This window comes from Mauremys reevesii, linkage group 20, assembly GCF_016161935.1.
Source record: "Mauremys reevesii isolate NIE-2019 linkage group 20, ASM1616193v1, whole genome shotgun sequence".
NCBI classification, from domain to species: Eukaryota; Metazoa; Chordata; order Testudines; family Geoemydidae; genus Mauremys; species Mauremys reevesii.
In genome coordinates, this window is record NC_052642.1 from 16887527 (window position 1) to 16912744 (window position 25218).

The window sequence follows — 25218 nt, forward strand, 5'->3', positions numbered from 1 at the left end:
CAAGGGCATTATTTAGCATAACAATTCCTAAATTCCTAACTAGTCTAAATATAAACTAGATGGCTGCTCCAGATTAACAGTTCCACTGTGCCTTTGTCATTTAAAATAAAATTAGACCAGCAGTGAAATGGCCAAAGTTGCCCCATAAGCCATCCATCCCTAGTACATCATATCTTTACAGTGGCTGACCTTGTTATCTTTCTATACTTTAGATTAACTAATTTGGTTAAAGGTAGGCTGCAATACATGAAGTGTAATTAATTAACTTAAATTTATCAAAAGTAGTTTGAAATATTCTGTGAGACGGCCATACAAGTAAAATTGTCAGAATAGGGACAGCTGAGGAGCACGCCTTAGGAGAACAATTTGTAGTCAGTAAAAATTAAATGGTTTACCCAATTAAGAATGAGACAGGTTGAAGATTAGTTAATGCAGCCTTTTAGATGTAAATCAGGTAACTTTGAGCTGAGCCAGTTAAAATAAAAAGGGAAAGACAATACCCTTTGCCTCCTCTGTTGTACTTTCTGCTAAGAGCAGTATGGTTAGTGGTTTCAGAATTATTCAAGAAACATCCATTCTCTAGCACAATGGGGAATTTCCTTATATGTGTTTAATGAGTTTGTTCTTCTGTAAGAACTGAAATGTGACTGTCAGAGCACAGAAGTGGACTGAAAGATTCATTCTGAATATTACCTTAATTGACAACATACAATGAAGTCTCACAGTTGTTTATTATATAATTAATTCATAACCATTTCTAGTACACATTTCCATATTGTTTAATGCTTTTATTTTTTTAAGCTCAGGGACACCCAAACTTCACCCGAGAGTCACAGAAGCAGCTTGCCAGGTGCTAGAAGGCTGTACCTAGTTTGTAAAAATGGTGCAAGTTGATATCACTTTCATCTGTAATACAGAGGTTTAGGGCTTGGAGACTACATATCCCAGCATGCAATGCCTGATCATGATTGGGCTGCTAAGGAGAGACAGTGACAGATTTTGCTGGGCTGCATTTGATTACATGCCTCCCTTTGGCCACATCAGTTTAACTCATGTAGCTGTCTGCATGCAATGCTCTACTGTGGAAAAACAAAGATCTTTGTACTGCTGGAGTAAAAACAGTGGTAACAAAGTCATAGCTACATATTCTTCTCTACATTTTTGTTTATTGAGACAAACTAATTAAAAGGCACAAACATAGGGCATATGTTTACATGGACATTATAACAAACATATACATTAAAAGTGTAGGAATGTGTTTCCTTTCTGCTAAACAGAAAGTTCCTAAGCTTTTATATATACAAAAGTTGTACAATTTGATGTCCTAAAGTACAAAAGATCATTTATAAAATTATTTTACACTAAGTTCTATTTTTTTGTTTTACTATGTAGTCCAAGCCCCTAGAACAATTTCACATAATGAAACAGATACCTGTCCCCTGACCTAGAAGTCTGGTATTTGCTGCTTGTACTGACCTGGCAGGGTATCAACGGAAGCAGTCCATTTTGACTAGTCAATCCTGCTAGGATTCTGTAAGATGTGTACACACTAATCTCCATTGCTTTCAACTTCATTAAGATAAAAACAACTCTTTAATTTTTATTTTTTTTTTAATGTAGAGTCTTGGTTTTAGGGTGTCTTTTTTAAACAAAGTTTTAAAAATGTGAATATGTGACATGATAGTCTAAAAAGTATATCTGTTTCCCTATATTTTGCTTTCTACTTTATGTACAGATAAACAGTCTAAGAAATAAAAAGCACATGTAGTTTTAACATGTGTAACCATTTGTGGAGTACTTCTGGGCTGGACAGCTCAGACTGTCATGCCACAAACACCACAAACTGATAGAAATGTGTTAACACAATAGAAGAATAAAGTAAAAATGATGATGTTTGAAAATATTTACAAAGTTGAACAGATCTGCACAACACTTGATTAAGAAATACGGGAGAAATTAAAGACGCTCTTGGCTTGTCCTGAAGGGGCATCCTACCTAGTTAGTGGTTAGAATAAAAACTGTATACAATTTAATATAAGACAAAAACTTCTAGTGAACAACTAACACGTCTGTCCCCTGCTGCAACATCAACAGGTTCTGATTGGGAGAGAGAGGGCATATACATCACACCCCAGCGCTTCCAGAGTCTTCCAGCTTAAAGCAATATTTTAATAAGAGTCAAAGCATTCCTTTTGCTCCTAGATAAGAGTCCCATGGGGTTTTGACTGTTTAGAGACCATGTTTACAGACATTTCAACTCCTCTTCTGTCAGCCATGGCTGTTTCTTACCAAACATTAACAGTTTAAAAAAAAATGTTGACTACAATGCTACATTTCCTTAGGGTAATATGTTGGGTAATATTTACATCTCCAAATATCAGGTCACAATCCCTATTATATGTTGAAGTTAGAATGATAAGTTATCATATGCTTTGCATATCAGAGCTGGTATCACCTTTCCCATAGGGAATGCTGCCTGAAATTACCATATTCCCAAAGGTAAAATGCATATTTTTCTCCAAAATGCATTAAAAAATGACAACATTGTAATGCATTTACTCATAAAAAACATTAACACAGACAAAGATACTACACTAGCTCTGAATCAGTGGATTTAGAACTGGCAAGTTAAAATTAGCCATCCACCCTGTCAAGCATATGGAGGGGTCTTTGCTAGTGTTTGGATTAAAATCATTTCTTAGTTTATAATTTCTGGGATAAAACAGTAATGCTGATTTTTAATGACTGGTTTTTAACTGTGGCAAGTAACCACCTGTCCTATATCAATATCATCATCGTCAGTTAACAGTAAAACTTGCTTTAAACAAAGTGATAAATTACAAACTCTAGTTTGAACACAATGAGCCAAATCAACAGGGAAAGATGCTATTAGGGTCTTTAACTGGTGCACGTTAAGCCAGTTATTTAGTTTGACTTTATTATTATATTATTAACATTATTATTATTATTATTATTAACTAAAAAACCTGCTGGTAAGGATTCAGTTTTAATCCCCTTTAATACTGTTTAGATTCTTTACCAAGGAGGAGATGTGGGCAAGGCTTGAGGCAGGAAAGGCATGCTCTCTACCGGTCTCATTGCTATATTTAATGGACCTGCTAACGTCATTGGCGTTTGGAGATTCATAGGAGATGTTATAGTGACTGGATGTGCTATATTCACTGGAGCAGTTACTGGGGTAGGTAAATTGACCGGTGTTGTGAGCGTTAATGGAGATGTCATGGATAATGGACTTGTTATAGTTACAGGATGCCCTAGGTTCATCGGACTGGATATATTAACTGCACTTGATACATTTACTGGACTTCTCATGCTCATTGCAGCTGCCACTGTGACTGGGTTTGTGATAGTCCCAGAAGCCACAGAGGACGTTATATTGAATGGAGTAGTAAGAGTCACAGGCGTAGTAGCAGCAGTGGAGGTTTGGCACAAGTTAGCAGCTTCTAAAAATGAGACATAAAAAGACAAAAAGTTTTAACACAAAAAAACATGGACAAGATTAAAAAAACAAGAACAAGTTCTGGAATAATTTTCTTCAGAAAATATTAGTAAGTTAACTGTTAACATTCTACAGCCTACAATAAATATAACTTTCATGCAGCTCATTTGAATTCAAAATTCTTTCCTGAGAAGTCAAGTGAGGTTGTCTTATAAAGAGGGTTTTGATGTTCACAAAAACAGTATTGTACAATCAGAAAAATCCTCTCAAGAGGAACATTATAAGTAGAGAAGAGAGTGTACATACCGAATGGTACGTACTCTATAGCCTTCTCAAAGGTGAATTGACATTCTGTGAAGGTTTTAAAAAGTCATTATTAGGGACTGATAAGCAAAGCTAATTTCAATGTTTACCTGCTTATTTCAGTCTTAATTATTTCTGCTAAATTGTTCCACTGATTGTGGTAAGTTTATCTTAGCAATTTTCAAGTATACCCAGTCAGTAGATCTTATAACCCCCATTATCTCCTCAGCTTTTACATTAACTACAATTCCACACCAATATTTTACTTTGTTTCGCAACAGAGACTATGGCTGAACAAGCAAGAACCAAGAGGACCCTGCACTGAGATGGAGGATCCTGGGTCTGTTATAGACCCTGTTGGGTCTAGCAAGGGCTGGACACTTTGTGGAGAAGATACAGCAAGGCTCCATGGAAGAGGCAGATGACTCCACTAGATATCAGCACCACCTGCTGGTTAGCCATAGAACAACGCTCCAAAAACAGAAGCGGGTTGGTGGACGCGGATAAAAGAAAGGGATGACTGCTAAAGAAATCGAAAAAATATATTCCGTATCAATGTTATGGCATTTTTAAAAATGTGTCTTGTTTCACATTTGTAGAGTAGGACACTAAGCTCAGTCTATATCCATATTTCAAGAAGTAAACTAAGAGCCAAGAGTCCACCCTTGCCATGCAGGCTATTCAAATGTATTAAGAGAGTGTTTTCTTTTACATTAGCCCCATTTGAGGGTCACTGTTGATTGTTCAGGGTCAATAATCAGGTTCGGAGGGAAAAAAGTGTCTGGGGGGATTTAAAACAATTATAACAACAAATACCTGAAATTAAATAAACTGTTCAATTTAAAAATTCCCCTGTGGTATTGCAAAACCAACACAACATGTGGTGCTAATTAATGAGAACCAGCATGAAAAGGACCATGAACAAGAATGGAACTGACTGGTCTAGTTTTGTCTTCCAAACAGAGTGATTTCTTTAGCTATAACACCCTCCCCATCCTCTCCCCAGAGATAGGGGGGTTCTTCAGGCACCACAGGTTTCACTAAACAGTATCAGTTTGACTCTTATTGAAAAACTTGGCACAATACTTTCCCCACCCCCGTGCTCCTCACCCCCACCCTCCCTCTTTTTAATATAATTGGTTTTGTAAAAAGCACTTCGACAGATACATATGATAAGAAAGAAGGAAGTAGAAACAAGGCATAGAAGAGAATGAGCAGAACAAGCCTCACTTTGGTTTTCCTAAGTCTTTCATCCCCATAGCATTGGAGCACTAACCAGGTAAATTTTAATAGTTTTCAGTTATCACTGTTTATAAGGAAAAAGGTTAGGCTGTTTCTAAACAACCTATCATTGAATTAGAAAAATCTTTGTGGCAGCAGCAATCAGAAAGGGAGCTAGCTGCCTTGTACAGAAAAAGAGGACTGGAATAACTGATAGAATATGGAGGAATTGTGAGGAGCTTGAGGGGAAAGATGGGTGGAGAATATTTATTGTTCAAAATTAAGAGTTAATTAAAAGGAATAAATGGACAGCAGGAATTCATTATAAACCATTTAATCAGAGGGAGCCACATGACAGAAATTAGAAACCAAAGGGTTGTGAAAAGAATAAACTAGAGGTAACTGGAGATTTCAAACCACACTCCAAATGAGACACTAAACTGAAGCAATCTATTCCTTACACAGCAGGCACATTAAACAACAAAAGGGCACTATTCAACTTTGAATACAATAGGATAGGTAGAGGTGAGCAGTATCTTGGCAATAGTGACTAATCTAGTTAATTTTGTAATTAGAAGGAGGACACCAAGCAATGGAAAAAACAGTATGAATTTCACCAGACTTTGGACAAATACAGTTATGTGATGGGTACAAATGAATCAAATAAAATGGGAAAGAAGAACAAGGATATGAAGAGGGGATATGAAAAAAAAAGTGTTTAAACGGAAACTGATGTCTACACAAAAAATGTCTATGTATGAGATCTAACAACTGGTTGATGTTTTAAAGAAGGTCCAGAAATCACACAGAAATCAAAGGCCAAACTCTGCCTTTGAGTACAGGGACAGCTCCCATTAACTGCAAAAGGAGGCTTATGTGCACATTCAAGGGCAGAATCTGATTGAAGATAAGTAGTAAAGAAGATCATTTGAGAAGTGAGTGTTACATAAGGTTATCACAGATTTTTTTTTAGCTTTTATTTTTATGACCAAGAATTAATTTTCATGTGTCAATTTTTGCCATTTCACATTCTCTAAAACACTTTCTTTTTGTAAAACAGATTAGAGTTAAAAAAAACAAGTAAATCAAGATCATAGATTATGTTATTTTGTTTTACCTTTCTTCCTTGCTTTGACTGCTTCTTCCCATAATCTCAGAGTCTCTACCTGCTTTCCAGGCCAGTTTGTTACATGTTGTTGTTGCTGCTGCTGCTGCTGCTTCTGGTTGCTGGTCTCCTCACTCATGCATGCTATGCCAGTCAAGTAAAAACATACACAAATTCACCTTGGAAATGTATGCTCCTTTCTACTGAAAGGATGAAGGCTTTTGTTTAAGTTAAAAACATGTTCAGAATCTTGAAAAGAGAAAGATAGGAGTGTTTAAAAACATTTAATTAGTGCTGTATTTCAGTAAAAATTACCTCTCTAAGATCTAGAGAAGTGCAAGCTATGAACTGCCTGATTTCTCTTTCAGAGTGAGTGACATCTCATGGATGAGAAACAAAGAGAATGAAATACAGGACTTTAAAATGGAATGGCTTCTACGGTACTTATACAGATCAAATTTCCAGTGATCTCCAGGAGGCAGCTGAGTCAAGTTATGTGAAAACACAGCACTAATTACTTAAAAAGACACCTCTCACCCCTTCTTGAAATCAAAATTAAAAACATTTTTAGTTCACCTTCACATCAGAAAATAGCTATCTACTCCTGGCCACAATTGCTGCTCCTGCCACTTTCATCTCTGCCTTTTGTGAGTCCCATAAGCTGTTTAGGTTCACTGAACTAACAATGAAAGGCAGACTAGTTGGTAATGTGGGAACAAGGACAGACTCCAACAACCCCTACTCCAAAAATAATTCACATTTTATTTTCCACATCCAATTCAGTAAATATTTGTCAAACTTACTAGATATTCCAACTGTCCTCAAACTTCTGGGAATAAAAGAACACATTAAATATGAACTAAAAGGCAAAATACTGTTTGAATGTTTTAAGGATGGAATTTTCAAAAGAACCTAGAGGGGTTAGACACCCAACTCCATGAGACTCCTTTGAAAATCCCAGCCTAAATCACCAACATGATGCATAGATTTAAATTTCAAATACTTTTGAGAGAGCAATCCTGTCTCTCCTTCACTTACTTGCCACTCCAAAATTCAGGATTCAACATTTCTGCTGAGGATATTCACAAATTTTAATGCCAGAATTACAATCGTCTAGTCTGACTTCCTGTACAGCACAGGCCAAATACCACCAATGCCCAAAACGCATCAGGCAATGCAGGAAAATGTTTTGCTTGAAGTGTTTGTTTTGTCCAATGCTTCAAGGAAAAAACATTGACAGCCTTGATCCAAAGCTCATGGAAATCAGTGGGAGTCTTTGGCTTCACTGAGCTTTAGATCAAGCTCAAAATCCTGAACAGAAGACTTGCCAAGTTTTCAAATATTTTGCTATAAAAGGCAAATGTGCCATTTTTAAATCTACACACATTCTGTTACTGATTTAAACTCCTGGACACTTCCCCCTCTTCTGCTTTTTTTTTTTTTTTTTAATTTTGCAGTTAGGGTAGTTCAGGATGTATCCAATTGTACTCATAAGTTGAAAGACAGAGATATTAGGATCTTCATACTTAAAAATGAAGAACTATTTTCTCTCACTTCAGGGCATTCCTCCAAGAGAAAAGACAAAATTCCTAGTTCCAGACCAGTTCTACATAAACTTCAGCTCAAGAAGTTGGGGTTTCATGAAGAATCCATTTTCAAGGATCTATTTTCTGATAGGTGCAAACACCTAAACTAAGTCACGGGTGTATTTTACATTTGAAGAAAGTCAAAGGCAACTCATGTTGCAAAATGTTTAGAACACATATTTACTGAAGTGTTTTTAAAATGTTCACCTACTTTTACTGATGCCTTGTTTACAGGTATTACAGTTGATACTTTGGCTCTGCCCATGTGTCTTTAAGTGGCTGGTGATATACGCTGCACTCAGAAGTTTACCACAGATATTACACGATACCTTTCCTTCATGGCGCACCATGTGTGTCCGCAGTCTGTCTTTGGTGGCAAAGGCAGCAGTGCATGTCTACATGAAGGACAACAGCATTTTTTAAGTGTAGATCATCTTATTCCACTGGGGACCACATGGCCCATTTAAAAGTATATTTTATTTTTTGGTGCTACCGTACCTTAGGCATGTTGACGATGTTTTGATTTTACATGGATTTACAGTGAAGCCTATCTCAAGCTACCACTTTAGAGATGGAACATAATCTAACTGCTTAATGGAAATGGTCTTCTGATAAGTGTGGAACAGAAGAATACTCTATACTACTGGGCCTACTTTGGAGCAATTTCTTAAAATAAGATTGTCTTGCATATCTAAGTGATAGATGGTTTATAAATACCTACAGTAGACAAGGGTGGTCTCTTACACAGAGTTCACTGTATATTTCTGGTTATGATTATTTTTTATTACTCAGTTAGTTTAGTTCCAATCCAAAAATTAGGAAAGGGAAAACAAAGCATTTCTTTAGAGCTATTCTTTTAATACAAAACGTTTACTTATAATATGATGAGTTACTAGAGACAGGTTGGAACGTGCATGAATGATTCCAAGCGAAACCATAGAATAGTTGATTGTTCAACACTTGTCAAGTTCTGCCTCTTGTTTTTAATCTCCAATTTACTTTCACCATGACAATTTGCTTTCGATTTCAAGCAAAAGTACTCTTATTTTCATAAACATTGCTAAACAAATCCTACACATCACTTCAGCAATCAACAACAATTTGAGGATTTAGTCACACTGTTTTTAAAGGCAAACTTGACTTGAACAATAGTGTTTGGGGAATAGCAAATAAGCCTCTAATCTTACAAATGGTAGGCACATCATCCTCTTAAGCTGCTTCTACACTGGTATCCTAACTACAAGCAGCATAGACAGAGCCATATTCCAAACTTTGCATTCAAGGGAACCAGGTAAATCAACCCAGTCCTTGGTGGAATACTCAGTTGACAATGACTAACTGTACGATAAAAAACTTATGCTATTAATAAATCATGTTAACCCTTACTTGGCATTTGAAGGGTCTCTCTGTTGAGTGAACGTGTTTGACATGACAGCTTAAGTGATCAGGCCTGTGAAAGAACAGAGGTACAGAACAGAACATGTACCGTTACAAATAGACAGCAAGGATTCTTCGGCGAGCAGTACTGAACATTGCATTGATTGCCATTTGCATCCCACCTCCCTTTCAAGCACAAAAAAACAACAAAAAAAACCCAAACTCCCCTTACCTATAAAACAACCCGCTAGAATAATGCAAAATGGTTACACTAGGACCAAGCCAGCAAAGTTTAAAACTCAGCCATGTGTCTATTATACACCTGGAAGTGCTACAGTTAGTGAATTTTTAGTACTTGTAAAAAGGAGTTGCATTAACAGTCCTAGAGATTGCCATTTGCTCTAGTCACGGAACAGATACAGCATAGCCAGCAGCAATGCAAGCTCCCCCACATTGCTCTGCCAATGAAACCTCAATCTTGATCTGAAAGGGGTTATGTTAAAGGCAACATGACAGATCAGTCTCCATGCCCCATTCAATCTTTGACCCCTACAAAGACTGCTAACAAGGGGTCCAGCTAGCACCAACGGTGATGTGGACACCTTTCCACTGTGACCTGGATTGAGGCCATCAGGTCATTTCAGAACATTGAATAACCATAAAACAGTGACAGCTTTTAGTCATGATCAAATAGTCTTAGATTGAGACCCACACCCTAAGTAAACAAGGCTCTTTATCCCCTCACCAATCTTCTAAGATGTCTGGTTCTCCTAGCCCCTTGCTATGATAGTTTAACCCTTCTTGATTACGAAAAGCCAATACTTGAGCTCGCCTGGGATTTTCTACATGGTACCTCGAGAAGCCTTTTCCACAAACACCACAGGTGTATGGTTTGGTGATGCCACCTTCATGAGACCTCACGTGATAGGTCATGCGGTCCTTCCTCTTGAAGCGCTGATTACAAATTGGACATTCAAAAGGTTTTTCATCTGAGTGGGATAGCTTATGCCGGTTGAGGTGGTACACATCCCGGAAGGCTTTTCCACACATCTCACAAGCATGGTTCTTCTTAACAGGCTTGCTGGGCTTCTTCACTGTCTGAGTCACAGCCATGGCTGTTGCACCAGCACTACTGCTGGGGTTGGTCGCAGAGGAAGATGTAGTGACCGTTGACAGGATGCCTGCGATAGTTGAAACCAATGAAGTTCGGCTGTTGTCGCCAGCAATAGTTGAGATTAGGGGCACCATTGTGGTGGGAGTTTTCTTTGGCCGTGACACTAACTTTATCCCTGTGTGGCAGGACTCATGGCGCCTCAAATGGTAGCTGTCCCTGAAAGCTTTGCTGCAGTAGGTGCATACAAAGGAGGTTTTAGGTTTTTCCTTTTTAATCCCAACAATAGCATCCTTTAATGTTTCTGGTGCAGGCTGAGGTTTCTGGGTTATTGGTAAGGGTAGAATCGGCTTCTGATCAGGTGGCTCAACAGCGGAGCTCAGGAGGGGCAGCAAACTGTTCTGTGCTGCCTGCTGTTGGTGATGTGAGGCTTCATGTGCCTAAAATCAAACATTCACACTTCAGAATTTCTGTTGGTGGGCGCTCACTTTGACATGCTGAGAACATTTACAGGCAAAAGGAAAGCAAATCTTAAGCCAAAAAGTCACTGAACTAACAAGTACAAGAAATTATATAAGTCTCACTGCAATGGTTTCCTGATTGGATAAACCACTTACATTTAAATCCATGTGTTGTGCACAGTCTCTGCAGTACATAGGTGTAGGAAAGTGCAATCACATGAAACAATTTTTAAATATCTTGAGGGCAACATTTCTTATGGCAAATCACCAGGTATTCGTCAGGCCTTTTAACATATTGCTTGATTTCTATCTCAATGACACTCCCTACATAAAAGTGATCATATGGAGACTATACCAGATCTGTGACGGCAGATTATGGGATGTACCGAAGGGGTTGACCAATGTGCCAGACAAGTGTTAACATTAGCCTGATGGATGGTTACATTTAAAAATCCTGTAAAAATTAAACTGCAGCCACAGTGAGCCAGGAAGAAATGAGGCATCTTGCTTGAATCTCTCTCTTTGCACTACTTTGTTAGTGCTGGAACTGCATTTAAATAATTTGTTTCAAGAACTGTTATACTCTAGATTTAGAGTTATATATTAATGGTTTCCCATGGCATTAACACAATGACTAAGATGCTCTAAGGTGCTCTTTGTTTATGGAAACTGATGAGAATAAAGACAAGTTTCTTTTCTCTTGATCACCAACTCTTTCACAAAAGAGAGAGGGGCTAGTCAATAAGCACTGGTAGGAATCTGGTGATTTCTGGAGCACAGACTTACAACAGAAGTTATTCTTTAAAAAAAAAAAAATTAACTGATAAATGCTGACAAACCTGGACTGCTGCATCTCTGAGGGCAGCACTAGAAATATCTCTGCTATCAGACCACAATGAACATCCTTCTACTTACCAGTACCCTCTCCTACCTGAGGCTGGTAGCAGAGATGGTGCTGGGTATTTATATTGGACAACGTCCACTTCTGTAATTAAATTTAAAAATGGATCTAGTTAAACTGGTGCAACGCCCTATTAAAGACACTCAAACTGGTTTAAAACATACTTAACATTATTTAGCTTAAAGTAACATTAAGCCAAATAAGTATAAGCATGATTTAAACCAGTTTAAAAAGGTATCTATAACTAGTTCAGTTATAAAATCAATTTAGTTACAGCAGTGCAACAGAACAGGCCTGTGGCATGAAACTGATTTTATTTAAATTTGTATTTCTATTAATACCACATCTTTCCAAGACTACTCCTCTGTGCTTTCCTTTATTAAGCGATATGTACCTCATTTTACATGGTCTTCCCACATTTCGGATTTGCAAGTTGACTAAAAGTAGGTAATGATTTGGAGCCTACAGGACTGTCAGCTTTAATTTTGCATCAGGATTGTACCATTATTAAGCATATTCAAATTCATACCCTTTCGCCTTTACCCAATAGCCAATTGCTTAAAGCCCTTTGAAGACTTTACTATTTACAGAAGCAATCTGTGACTTTCTATTTTGGTGGCATCCAAGCCTTCTTTCTTTTGCCTCTACAGCACATCAATGATCAGAAGCAATGACTACAATATTAAGTACATCTAAGTAGGAGTTTTAAGACTTCCATGCAACACTACAATCATTCACTCATTCAGGGTGCTTATGTACTCACTTTGTCTTCCCATATTCACAAACCCTGAAGCTTCAGACCATAACAGTGTTCTTTGAAAATGGGTTGAAAGTGCACACAAGTCTTAGCCCATGTGGATGAGAATGCCTGCTCTGCAACACTCCCATACTATTTGGTGGGAGACTAGTTCACAGCTTAGCGCAAGCTGTTCTGTGTGAAAGTCCATGGCATTACTTGCTTTGATTACTACAAGCAGTTAGGGTAACTGGTCCACCTCCCTGTACTTTTTAGGTCTATTCAGAAACTTTGGATGCAACAAATATGTTGGGCTAAGTGTGGACATACCAATGTGCCTCAGTTAACAAACCCTAAACACGCATTCTTGAAGATGGGAAAAAGGGCATTCTTGGCAAATGGTGCAAGTGTGGAACTCCCTCAGAGCCTGAGTTTGCTAACAGAGCACTGGTTCCCAACCAGGGGTACACGTACTCCTGGGGGTAGATATTTGCCTAGTTTTGTAACAGGCTACACAAAAAGCATTAGTGAAGTCAGTTCAGGCTAAAATTTCATAAAGACAATGTCTTGTTTATTCTGCTCCATATGCTATACACTGAACTGCAAGTACAATATTTTTAGTCCAATTTATTTATTTTATAATTATCTGGTAAAAATGAGAAAGTAAGCAATTTTTCAGTAATAGTGTGCTGTGACACTTCTGTGTTTTTATGTCTGATTTTGTAAGCAAGTAGTTTTTAACTGAGGTGACACTTGGGGGTTTGCAAAACAAATCAGACTCCTGAAAGGGGTACAGTAGTCTGGAAAGGTTGACAGCATGAAGCTCATTTCTCCCATCAAGCTTTTGCATGACCTAAGTGATATTTTGTATTGTTTTACTTTCTCCTGTTTTATAAACTGATGCTTGCTGATGTGTAATACATACAGATGCCAAAATAGGTACAATATAAAACATGAGAACATTTCATGTACTAATAACAGTACAATTTTAATTATTTTTTTTTCCAGTTGCCTTTGCACAAGATTTAAAAATCTCGGTCAACAGAATCAGACGACACTTAATTGGCGCTTTCTGTTCAGAGCCTTTTCCAGTCGGGCCATAGTAAATGTGTTTTCACACAGAATACAAGTGGTTAATATCCTAAGATAGCTCAAGATATACAATTTCAAAGGGAGAGCTAGCAGATCGGATAATAGGGAGTCCAAATCCTTTGGACAAGGTTCAAACTTATACAGTCTAAGGACATTTTTAAGCCTTAAAGAACCATTAGCACTGCAAGATAATACAATTATTTCTGTTGTACCAATATAAATGTCTGACATGAAACAATGTCCTTATAAGGCTGTCTGCTATGAAACCATCTCTTATATAAAGCTACTTACCTTGGCTCTCAGATACTCCACCGTTATTACCAATATTACCTTTTTAACAAAACCTGTCTGCAACAAGCAGCATACCTCAGTTTCCAAGGATCCTCTATATTAGAGCTTTCTAAAGAGGGATCAGGCTGTATTTTTCCCCTTGCTGTTATAGGAGGGAATGCACACAATGAAACAGCACCTGCTGCCTGCCTTTTGCAAGTTGTTTTTATTCACTGTTTTACTTGATGTAGCATTAATGTCAAGTCAACATTTGTGATGTTTTGATTGCCTGGAAAAAAAAGTCTTCCATGCAAAATATAGTATTTCTCTCACTAAGCAAACTTTCATTCCAGGAGGATAGCAAACAAAATAAAAACTGTATTTCATGACCCAGGGTGATAGGCTGTGGCACTGTGAACTTCCAGTGCCAGAGGCTAAGAGATTTTTGCTCTGGAGCCTTCACATCAGAACAGCAAATTAGCATCAGTGAGTCATATCTTGAATGCCCTGTTTGAGGGATGATTTCTCCTAACGTTAACAGATACAACTTTCACTTTCCAGGCAGGTACAAAGTGGTTTTCAAAATATGAATGTGCTAGAACACTAATAAAAAAAAATGAACCAAAGTTGCTTATTCAGTATAATCTATATTTCAAAAGGTAAAATTAATCAAGGTAACACCTAAACATGATCAATATCTTTATTAGGAAAGGAGGATAAAAATTCACTGTACACATTTAATTGCCATTAAAACTAAAATTAAGACATTTAATCATTTCCCCCAACACCAACTGGTTAAGAATTACAGTTATCCACACAGGGTTTTAAATATTCCCTTTAATTATTTTAAAAAATTCCTCTACAGATGTCACAATTGAAAACCATGTGAAGTAAACATTGCCTCTCAGCACAGTATTTGATATTTAACAGTTACCAAACAAAAATAAAGGTGCAGATTTGTGAAATGGATTTTAAATTATGAGCCTACTAATTATTTGTTCTTGTTTTGGTCAGATGGGGTGGGGTGAGGCAGTAACAAGATACTACCTATAACTTCACCAATCACCACTATGTTTAGGTACATTAGGATAAACAGTATTGCAAAGCATTTGTTTTATCAAAAATGATTCGAGACCTACTAAACAGTCATTACAAGGTTTTAAAGTTTTATTATCTGGAAGGATGGAAGAGGAGGGAATTTCCATGTCACATCTTTACAAAGATGCTTACTAGTTATTCACCATTAATTATATTTTTGAGAAGGTAAACTGCTGAATCCTTAATCAAATGAAGAAATACCTACCACAAAAACAAACTAAAAAAAATGTGATGTCAGTATTTCAAAAGTACATTGCACTTACAACAAAAAAACACAATGAAGCAACTGAATTACTGATGCTTAATATCTGTGAAAAGACAGAGTCATCAAATAACTATAAGACTCCACACTAAGAATAGTTGTTCTTAAAAATATATTTAAAGGAGGAGTGCAGTATATTGGGGAGACAGAATAACTGCTAACTCAAGAAAGGGAGGTGTCCCTAGAATGAGGGAACTTTACTAAGTTTATCTATGTTCAAATCACAACTGCCCACTAGAGTGAGAAAAATTATAAATCCTTATCCAAACTGCGTGTGTCATCGCTGGCACCTATATGGAACTATATTTTATAGTTTCATATCTGCTGTACAAATGAATATAAAAATATTTAATACGAAATAAGAGTTTGTATATACAGTTTGAATTTGCAATAGCTCAGACTGTTAGATTTGTTTTCTTCTTAAGAGAACATTCTAAGCATGTTTTCAGAGGCAGAGCACCCAAGTGAGTGACTCATCTCTTAGTCCTTGCAAGACTATTATTTTTCCTTTAAAAAGAAATGTAGCATTCGCTTTACAGATTTATTCATTCCAGTCAGGTTTTCAAGCAAATGTCATGTTTTTCTTGTTTTAAAAAAGCCAGCCAGGACAAGGAGTAAGCAAGAGGTCCAGGTTTGTAATTTTCAAGGTAAAATAATCCTCTTTGCACAAGGTGATGTGTGTGGCTTCCCCCCCCTCCCCAGAGGGGGGAGGGTTGCAATTACATATTTCACATTTTCAAGCTACAAAGTGGTACAAGGTTTTAGAGAACAAGCCAGTGAGTGAAGGATCCAGGTTATAGTTCACAAACACGAGGGCAAGAGAGTTTTTGGGTATTTTACAGTTTCCTTTTTGGTATTATACAAACTTTGTATTGTATTTTTGAGCATTAGGGCTGTCTTGAATACAGACAAAAACAGTGACTCAGTTTGCAAGTGGAGGGATTACTCTCCCCTTCTGTGGTTTTTCTTACTTGTCTCTTTAGTACTCAGTTCTTAGGAAAATCCATCTCCCGCTCCCTATTTTAAATGAAATCCTATTTTAAATTAAGACAACATCCCTCATCAGTCACCGAGGCCGGCTGTTTCAAGAGGGATTAATTTATTCTCTCACATGCACCGTGTTTGCTCCATCGAGGTGGGGTGGGTTTTTTGGGGGAGGGGGGTGTGGAAACCCCACAATGATTTTTATTATTATTTGCAATAAAAGGGTAAAAAACATCAGCAAAACATTTTTACAAAAAAATAAATCAGGAGGGCAACAATTTTTAGGCAATAAAAAAAAGATTAAAGATTTGAGACGCCCCCCCCCATGAATCCCCCGCCGCGGCACGGAGCGGAGGCAGGCTGCTTAGCCAGGCGCGCTATAGCCGGCCCAGCACGGCGCTATAACGCAGGATCCCCTCTCCCCCCGCGGCTCCCCCCTCCCCCGCCAGCCGGGGTGGGGGGAGGAGGCCGGGCGCGCGCGCTGACTGACAGCCCGCTGGCCTAGCTGGAAACCGCGCGCTGCGCTGCGGCCGCTGCCGCTGCCCGGGGACGGAGCGGCCCCGGCCGGTGAGGGAACGGGGGGGGGGGGGGTCCGGCCTCACCTGAAAGAGGAACGCGGTCCAGTTGGCCTCCATGGCGGGGACTCCCGGGCCTCGGCGGCCTGGTCTGCGGCGGCGGCTCCGGCTCGATCCCCCCTCCCTCCCCCGGGCCCCAGCTACATGGAGCCGACAACAAAGCGGCGGCGGCGGCGGCTCAACATGGCAGCGCCGAGCGGCCGCTTCCGCTAACCTCCGGGCCGCACCACTGCGGGAGCGGGGGGGGCGGGAGCGGGGAGCGCCGCCCGCCTCAGCCCTGCAGAGGAGCGCGGGCGCCCGGCCGCTGGCGGGGGGTGGCTCCACCCGGCTTGGCACGCGGGCGTCGGGGGGGGGACGCCGCTTCCAGCCGCTTGCCGGAGCCCAGTCGCGCCCAGAGCCTGGCCCGTCCCCCCCGCGGCCCTACCAATGGGACCGTCCCAAGCTGGGGAAGCTGAGCTCGGGAGAGAAGATGGAGGAGAGAGAGAGGAGAGTGTCCAGGGCTGGTCACCTCCTGCCCCCCCCCCGTATATGGGGAGGGGGATTGGGGAGGGGGAAGGAGCATCCTTTCCTCTCCCCCCTCAAAAAACCCAGCCCTGCCCCCTCCCCTCCCCCGCTACCATAAATAGATCGGAGGGAAACAATACAAAATATCCATAATTAATTAGGAACAATTAAAAGTTTTTTTTTGGGGGGGGGGGGGAACCTCCTCCTCCTCCCTGCAGCACCTGCACCAGCAGGTGGAGATTCTGCAGCACGCGCTTCCCATGCATGATGTCAGCATCTTTAAAAAAAACGTGTTCACTCTTAAGTAAAATCTCTTTGAAAATAGAGAAGGGGGTGTGTGAATATATACAACCCTGGGCAAAGCGGCAGACCATTTTATCCCGAATGATGGCATCCAGGGCAGCTCACGGAAATTGTGCAAGGTGCACCTGTTTCCATGTGAAACCTGCATATAATCATAAATGGAGGGATGACACCAACAGTTATGGGTGTTTTCCCCCAAAAAACGTCCAGACTGGCCTATTGATGCAGTATCATGTCTGTTTCTATTCAAAACCTGGAAAAATAATACACCTTTAGTTCAGCTTCACTTCATCATCTTATCTACTGAGGCCACCTGTGGCTTATTTCGAGGCCCATCTCTTATTTTGTGGTGTTAGCATCACAAAGTCCCACATCAAACTAACAGTCTTGGGTCGGTATTTCTGCAATAATCGTTCAATTGGTTATCATCTGACACACACATGTATGCTGTGGTGCCACTAATAGAACATTGTGGGTTGTGTTGCTCAAACAAACTTCAACATGCATTTTTCAGATAGCTGCATAGGTACAGCCATTGCGGTTGGCTTGAAATCCCCCTTTAACTTTTTCCTCTGCAGTTGCTGCAATCTCCATCATGACTGCAGGGGTTCTATATTTCCATTCCTAGTCCCCCCTTTGCTTCCCAACTTCCACCCCAAGCATTTTCTTAGGATGACCACACCTTTGCAAAGCTAGTCCTTTATTTCCTCAAAAGGTAGGTGGTCTAATGCTATTTTAAAACAGGGTTAGCAGCAAAGAATCCTGTGGCACCTTATAGACTAACAGAAGTTTTGCAGCATGAGCTTTCGTGGGTGAATACCCAAGCATCCGAAGAAGTGGGTATTCACCCACGAAAGCTCATGCTGCAAAACTTCTGTTAGTCTATAAGGTGCCACAGGATTCTTTGCTGCTTCTACAGAACCAGACTAACACAGCTACCCCTCTGATACTTAAAACAGGGTTGTGCCCCTTATCTGTTTTCCAGTGTAATTTCTCTGGATTATCCAAAGTGCACTCCCCTCCCATGAGACTTATATTTTCTTGATATATGTATTAAAGCACTTAACTTACGAAGCTCATTTGTAGCCAAGGCATCTCTAATGCATCATCTAGATGCAAATTAATGCCACAATCCCACAACCCCTTAAGTATGTGTTCATCTTTAAATGCATGAGCAGTCACATTAAGTACATACGTAAGTGTTAGTAGGTTTGGGACCCAACTGTTGCATTGAGCTTACTGCTCTCTGCCTTTGCTTACTTTAGTTGCTCTTATTTGTATGCATGTTCCTTCTCTAAATAACAGCACTGAAAGTGTACAGTCGGCACCGTTACAGACATCACAGATGGCTGTTGTACATTTACAGTGTTTCCCCATTAAGTGCAGGAAATACCACAAATACAGTGGTAAAGTCAAATATTGAAGCACAGCAAATGGATTTTTTTAAAGGATACCCACTGTACGTGGCTTTTTACAGAACAGGATAGTTTCCCAAGAAAGCTGGGAATTGAGTTGCAAAAACCCTCCTGGGTTAGCCCTAGTCAATCCTCTTTACTCAGGCCAAGATCCCAGTGACTTGGAGTCTTGGGTGCACAATGAGTACAAGATCCATCAGCTTCTTCCATTCATGCTTTAGGAAGAGAGACCACAGTGGGTGTATAAGAAATGCAGGCTTGTTACCACTGATTCCTTGGGAGCTTGGACTCAGTAAGGAGGGCTCAAGAGGGCCCCATCATAGTAGGTTTCCCATGCTATTCCCTTACCAACACACACACACTGAAAACCTGTTTTTTTCTCATAAAAATTAAGTTACATATGTTTAATCCAAAGACACACAGACTTCCCTGACAGTAATATTTCACTGCTAATGTTTCACTGTTCGCAATAGGGGAGGGGAGGGTATCTAGAAAGGATAGAGATCTAGTCCTTAGACTGAGGGAGATCCAGGCTCTGTTCCCATCTCTGCCATTGATTTGTGGGACCTTGGGCAAATCACCTTGTTTCTGTAGTATGCTGTTTCTCTGCCCTCTGTAAAATGGAAATATTTCCCCACTTTATGCAAACATGGTGAGCTGTAACTAATTCTGCTGATTCAGTCTTGCAATTTTATCACAAAATCTGGTAATATTTGTGGTTGTTCTTAAAGACCCAGCTCCTGGAGTCAATAGATTTAATGAAAGCATAGATTCTTATGTAAAAATAGTTCTTAGCCATATGGTTGCGGAGAAAAGCGTGAAAACATTAACCCTAAAAGGCTCAAAACTAGAAGGCAAATAAAAAGAAGCCAACATTCATTATTTTAAAAAACCCATGATTTTTAAAGCCAGTCTCTTGATATTGGGGACTTGACTCACTTTTCACCACTTGGGATTGATCACTGCTGTAACACTTCATTATCCTTGGACAGAAAGTGCTAGAGAGGTGTATTTTTCCATTGTTATATTTAAAAGCCTGGTGTGCGTTTTGAAAATTCAAGGCACTAAAGAGTAGCCCACTATAGACTCTTACAGTACAGCTTTTTTGTCAAGACGTGGCTGACTTGATCTTCTCTGGCTGGTCTGTGCTAAACAGCCTTGTTTACAGAACATAAAATGCCAAGTGAATGCTCATTTTCACACCTAGCCTTTTCAAGCCATTAGATGCACCACTCAGGAAAGTCAAATATGCTCAGGAGATAGAAAGGCCATTTTTAATTAATGTTCCCCCACCTTTAAAAAAAAACTGAGCACACAAGTTCTTTTCCTCTCACCCCCTCGCTTAGTAATGATCTACATGTTTACACATCATCCCTGCTGAAGTAAAGCAGCAGCATGCACACCCCGTAGATCTGCTACCCTGCCTTTGACTGGGGAGAAGCAGGCCCTGGTCACACTATTGCGACTGGGCTTTGTGGGGTAAGATTTCTTCCTCTCCTGTCCCCCATCTGACCTGCCCCCTCCTCACTTATTTACAGGGAGGTTTCCCTGGGGGCTGGGGGATTAAATTTAAGCCTCTAGTGCAGGGGGGCTGGACCAATTTGTACAGTGGGGGGAGTGGGTGCTGAGAACCATTAAACCAAACCGTAAACCCTGGATATGATGGAAACCACTTCAAGCCAGCGGCAGCACCCCTAGCTCCAGCATCTATGCTCTTGTGCCCTTGAATTATGAGGATTATTTTGCCATGTGTGTTTCCATGGGACGTTTAACAGCGCCCTTTATTTTTAACCTGACTGACTCACATCCAATCTTTCCTACAAATGCTCCCCGCCTCTGCTCCCTCCCCCTTCAGGGTTAAACACAAGCCAGAGAATTATAGCTTGAAGGGGGAGGAAGAAACCAAAACAAAACACCAATCCAGGCAGCCGCAGCTTGCCAGCCCGCTGCGTTTCCTCCTTCGCGTCTTTCAATGTGCTGCACTGATTGTGTCTTACACACACACACTCTTTTCAATCGGTTGCACCCGAAAGGAGCGGGAGGGCCGGGGGATGCTGCTGCTGTAGCAGCGGAGATGATGCTCCATTAGGCGGCGGCTGCAGCCGCTGCTCTTTGCCGGCAGCCCGCTAGGGATGTGCTGCTTTGAGTGGGGCGGGGGGGGGAGCACAGAAAATACCGCAGCCCTGCTCGGCTCGGCGGGCATTGCGGCTTCCACAGGGCAGCCGAGCGCTCGGAGAAGGACGAGAGCGCGGACAATGGGTGTGTGCAGCTCCCGCTGCAGCCCGGTCCCAGCGCGGAGCCTGACTGCACACGGGAGCACGGGCAGGGCTCTTGTTCCTTTGTGGGTGGGTGTGGGTGTGTGTGGAGGGGGGAATACAGCCCCGGCCATTCCGAAGAGGAGCCAGACGCTCCGCAAGCCGCCCGAGCGCGCCACCGGCTAAAGCCACCGAGACATCACCAGAAGAGAGGCTTGAGCAGAAGACACGTCTGAGTCGTGAAACGTGGCTACAGGGAGCATTAACGAGGATCTGCCCAGGGTTATTTTTAAGCGGCCTGGGCGCCCTCGTTTCGTTTCGGTGTATGTAGGAAGCGTGGCTTTTCTTTTGAATTCAGTTTAAAAAAACAAAACCAAAAAAAAAACCCCTTCCAAAAATACCAGTGTTGTAGCTGATCTTCCCGAATTTTGCTGGTGGATTATCTGGAGCGCCCCGATTTAGACTGTAAACTCTCTCACCTTCATTGGAGGGGACAGGGTGTCCCGGTTTAAAAATAGCTCCTTCTTTCTAGCGCTAGATCTCAACCACTTCCTTTCTCCAGCCTGTTCCTTAGCCAGGTGTTAAATAGGTCAAAACATTTGAAATGGTGTGACTGAAAATGTTCCCTTCGTTTGTTCAGCTTTCAGGCCCTTGTGATGTCCTAATTTCAGGTTTTGGGATCACAATACAGCCTTTCATGACAGACAATTTACCCTTTGTTTCTGGGCGTGCACACAAGGCACTGCAAATACAGGTTCTGCACTGGAGAGTTCGGTCTCCTGTGTGCCAAGTGCTTTACCCTACGGGCAGCAGTTCAGTACACAGAGCGCGGCCAATCAGTGCCAACTCACGCCTTGTGCCATTTGTCACCAGTGGGGAATTTGGACACTCGTGGGACAGGAGATTTAATCATGAATTCGAGAATTTCTCAGTTTAGTCAAAGCTCCTGTTTATAGCAGCCTAATAACAGTTTGAAGGTGGTTCTTTTAAAAGTGTGGAGAGGGATTTCTCCTTGCTCAAAAAAAGCCTTATAGACACTCCATGCATCTGAAGATGTGATTTTTTTTTTACCCATGAAAGCTTATGCCCAAATAAATCTGTTAGTCTTTAAGGTGCCACCAGACTCCTCGTTGTTTTTGTGGATACAGATTAACACAGCTACCCCTCTGATAATAGATACCCCTCCCATCATCTGTAGACTTGCAGTGCTGAATAACTCAGCAGTTCCTGCTCATAGTTCAGCTCTAGGGTGCTACACGGGCCTTTCCTTCTTTGTATGACAGTGGCACTCCTGCACGCCCCACCCAGCTCCAAGGAGATTCCCCTCCTGTAAGAGCAGCACAGAGACAGGTGCTGTGCAAGTTCCACAGTGTTGCCAATGGATCTCAGTTCTGAGCAGCAGTAGCCGTTGGTTCTTGAACCTCTTTTTAAAAGAAACTGCCAATCATTCCAATTTGTGCAATGGATAGATAGACTGTGCAATGGATGCCCACACTTTTGTGATTGTGGATAACTTGGTAGAATCCTAAAACTGGGGAGCCGAGATCAAGTTTGGCTGTAGGTGACAAGTGAAAGGGACTTTGAAGTTCTTATTCAGGTCAACCAACTACCCTCTCAGCCAGGTTCATTCATAATCATACAGCTTTTTACAATAACCCATGTCTGCTTAGAAAGGTCCAAGAGTGGACAAACTGGAGTCTTGCATGTCAGGATCAAAATGAGTTGGCAGGCTGTCAATACAATCTATCTGTTTCTTACTGGACCAATGTCGATATAAATAGAGGGGCTGAAAAAGCAGGAGAACTAAACAAAAAGCAATGGTAAGAAATGATACTATCAAGCTGCATGTCCAGCAAAGTGCTGCAGGGATCAATGTTGGGCCCTGCTCTGTTTAATGTTTTCATATGTGATCTGCAAGTGGGGAGTAAATAAAATAATTAAATTTGAAGATAATTTAGATTCACATCTGAAATAATTAGTGTGCATGAATCCATAGTTTGGGTTCTTTATTACATGTTAGACAATATATGTGCTACCTTATGGCTACATTGCAACCTTGTTCAAAATGCTAAGCATCCGTGTACAATGTGTGAATAAGGGACAAAGAAAAAATTCACTACAGAGCTGTGTCACTAATTTTTCTCCCAATGAGGAAAACTTGCTCTAACATCCCTATTTCTTTGACTGTTTAGCAGGCTGGATATTTTCCCCAGATGCTTTTTTCCTTATTTTATTACAGACAGCAAGGGTCAGAGTACATATGAAGAAGAAAAAGGCAGAATGCAGCAGTTGAGTGATAGAGCAGCATCAGACGTGCATCTTAATAGGGTGCTAATTGAATGGACATAAGTTGAAAGCAGAGGGTGTGTATTGGGCTGTGTATTAATTAAGGAACAGTGCAAATGCTCAGTTTTGAAATAAAGACCAATTTAACTTTGTTTTCTTGTGCTGTGGTGTTTGGTAACACCTCTTCATACGTGCTAAAATTCAGCTACATTTTTTTGTTGGCTGTTTCACAGACGAATGGAGGTGTAAGATTATTGTTTTATTTATAGACTGAAATAGACCGAAGTGTTTGTATGATTTAGGATTATTTATAAATAGTGCAAACCCCAAGGGGACTATCCCAATCTAGCCTTTATATTCCCTCATTAAAATTTTCAGGTAAGATAGTCAATAGATTTACACTGGTTTCCTTCAGGTTCTACCCTACAGTCAGAGGATAGACAGAGCTGGGAAGGGAAGGGAGAGATTTCACCCAAATGGGAAGAGAATCACCACGAGAAACCATAAACAGCTCTTTGTTGTCACACAACACTTCTGACATGCAAAATGTGAAACATTTGAGCAGTTCAGCCAGTTACAGGAATTTAAATTACAAATTGCCAACACCTTGTTAGCCCTGATTTTATTCATTTAGCGTGGGCATAGTCGTCTAGCCAAGCAATGGCATCTTCAGTGATGTGATGCAGTTCTTCTAGGCCACTGCTGGACCTAGTCAGCAGATATTCCTTGACAATGTGCGTCATCGTCTGTGTTGGGCCGCGGCTGCACAAAGCTCTGTCACGAAGGCGCCAGCGACACTGGTTGGCTGCACAGAGACCTTGTCCAGTCTGGAACCTGTTCAACAGGAACCATTGGTGACGGGGCTGGTCAAAACCAGGCGGGCAGATTGTGGGACTGGCGACGAGGGACTGGCTGGGGATTAGAACAGATCCATTCCTCTCGCCAGAGTGTTTCCGCCCTAACATCCTGGAATGGCGGATGGGCGACGTGACAGCAAACGTGCAGCTGGTGGTGTAAAAAGGTCATTGTGCAGCGGCCGGCTGGAGTTGGCGCAGACTTTCTCCAGTCACTTGCCAGGGGCAACCTCTCATCTGATATGAGGAGGAGCGATATTGCTCAGACCTGGGAGCCATGGGAGTGGAGTCGGGACGCAGGGTGCCGGAGATGAGACGCTTGGCCTCATGTAACTGCGAATCCACCTGATCACCACCTTCACCTCTCCCATGCATAGGGATTAGGGTTACACATAATAATGAGAGACAACAGGAGAGGGTTTGCAAACCCTCAGTGATCAAGTTTAGGTTTTCATAAGGCCAAACATGTCCATCTCTGGCCTGAGAGATAAGGCTAGTAGCCCGTCCTCAAGTCCCACCTTTGTCACAATGCCCGCAAGAAATCTATTTTGTGTATCCCATTCTCTACTCCTCATGTCAATTATCTTCTTATATTGTAGTCTCCTTGGGGCAGTGACTGTCTCTTCTTTGTACAGCACATCCATCTACCACCCAGACAAGTGGATAATCATCCAATTACTGCTCTTCTTCACTGCAGAATTAACTTGAGTTATAACTCCAGTCCCAACCACACGCAAACCCTTAATTCCATTATGGGGGTGCTTTTAACTGAAGCTTGCTGGTTGGTCAATAGGTACAGGCTGCAGTTTGAGTTAGCACAGCTTGTCAGCTGCTAACACAATCACCCTGTGCAGTTTGAGGATTATTTTGCAGCATGGCTGCTCTCACTCAAGTTCACTTGGGCGTGGATAACTTGAATTAACTTTGCAGTGAAGCGAAGCCCTTAGTGAGGGCTAAGCTGAGGAGCAGCTTGACAAAGTGGCAGCTAAACTTATTTATAATACATATATACAAGTGACATCTGATTTTTAAAGTGCATGCAAATATTTTAAGTCTATC

At 41.0% G+C, this 25218-nt stretch overlaps 1 protein-coding gene across 5 annotated transcripts; it reads right to left on the minus strand.

Annotated features, from left to right (window-relative positions):
* Positions 1-1146: 1146 nt before the first annotated feature.
* On the minus strand, positions 1147-16755 carry VEZF1 (vascular endothelial zinc finger 1). 5 transcript variants are annotated; one of them, XM_039508128.1, is made up of 7 exons: positions 16570-16755; positions 9798-10603; positions 9062-9125; positions 7887-8070; positions 6102-6233; positions 3767-3811; positions 1147-3464 (listed from the first exon to the last, which is right to left on the minus strand). In XM_039508128.1, exons 1-7 carry the CDS (start codon positions 16600-16602, stop codon positions 3037-3039), a joined length of 1692 nt encoding a protein of 563 aa, XP_039364062.1. In that variant the 5' UTR covers positions 16603-16755; the 3' UTR covers positions 1147-3036. The 5 variants fall into 5 exon arrangements, with proteins under 5 accessions (XP_039364062.1, XP_039364064.1, XP_039364065.1 ...); XM_039508130.1 differs by having other exon boundaries at positions 9885-10603; positions 16570-16754; XM_039508131.1 differs by having other exon boundaries at positions 9906-10603; positions 16570-16752.
* Positions 16756-25218: the final 8463 nt, after the last annotated feature.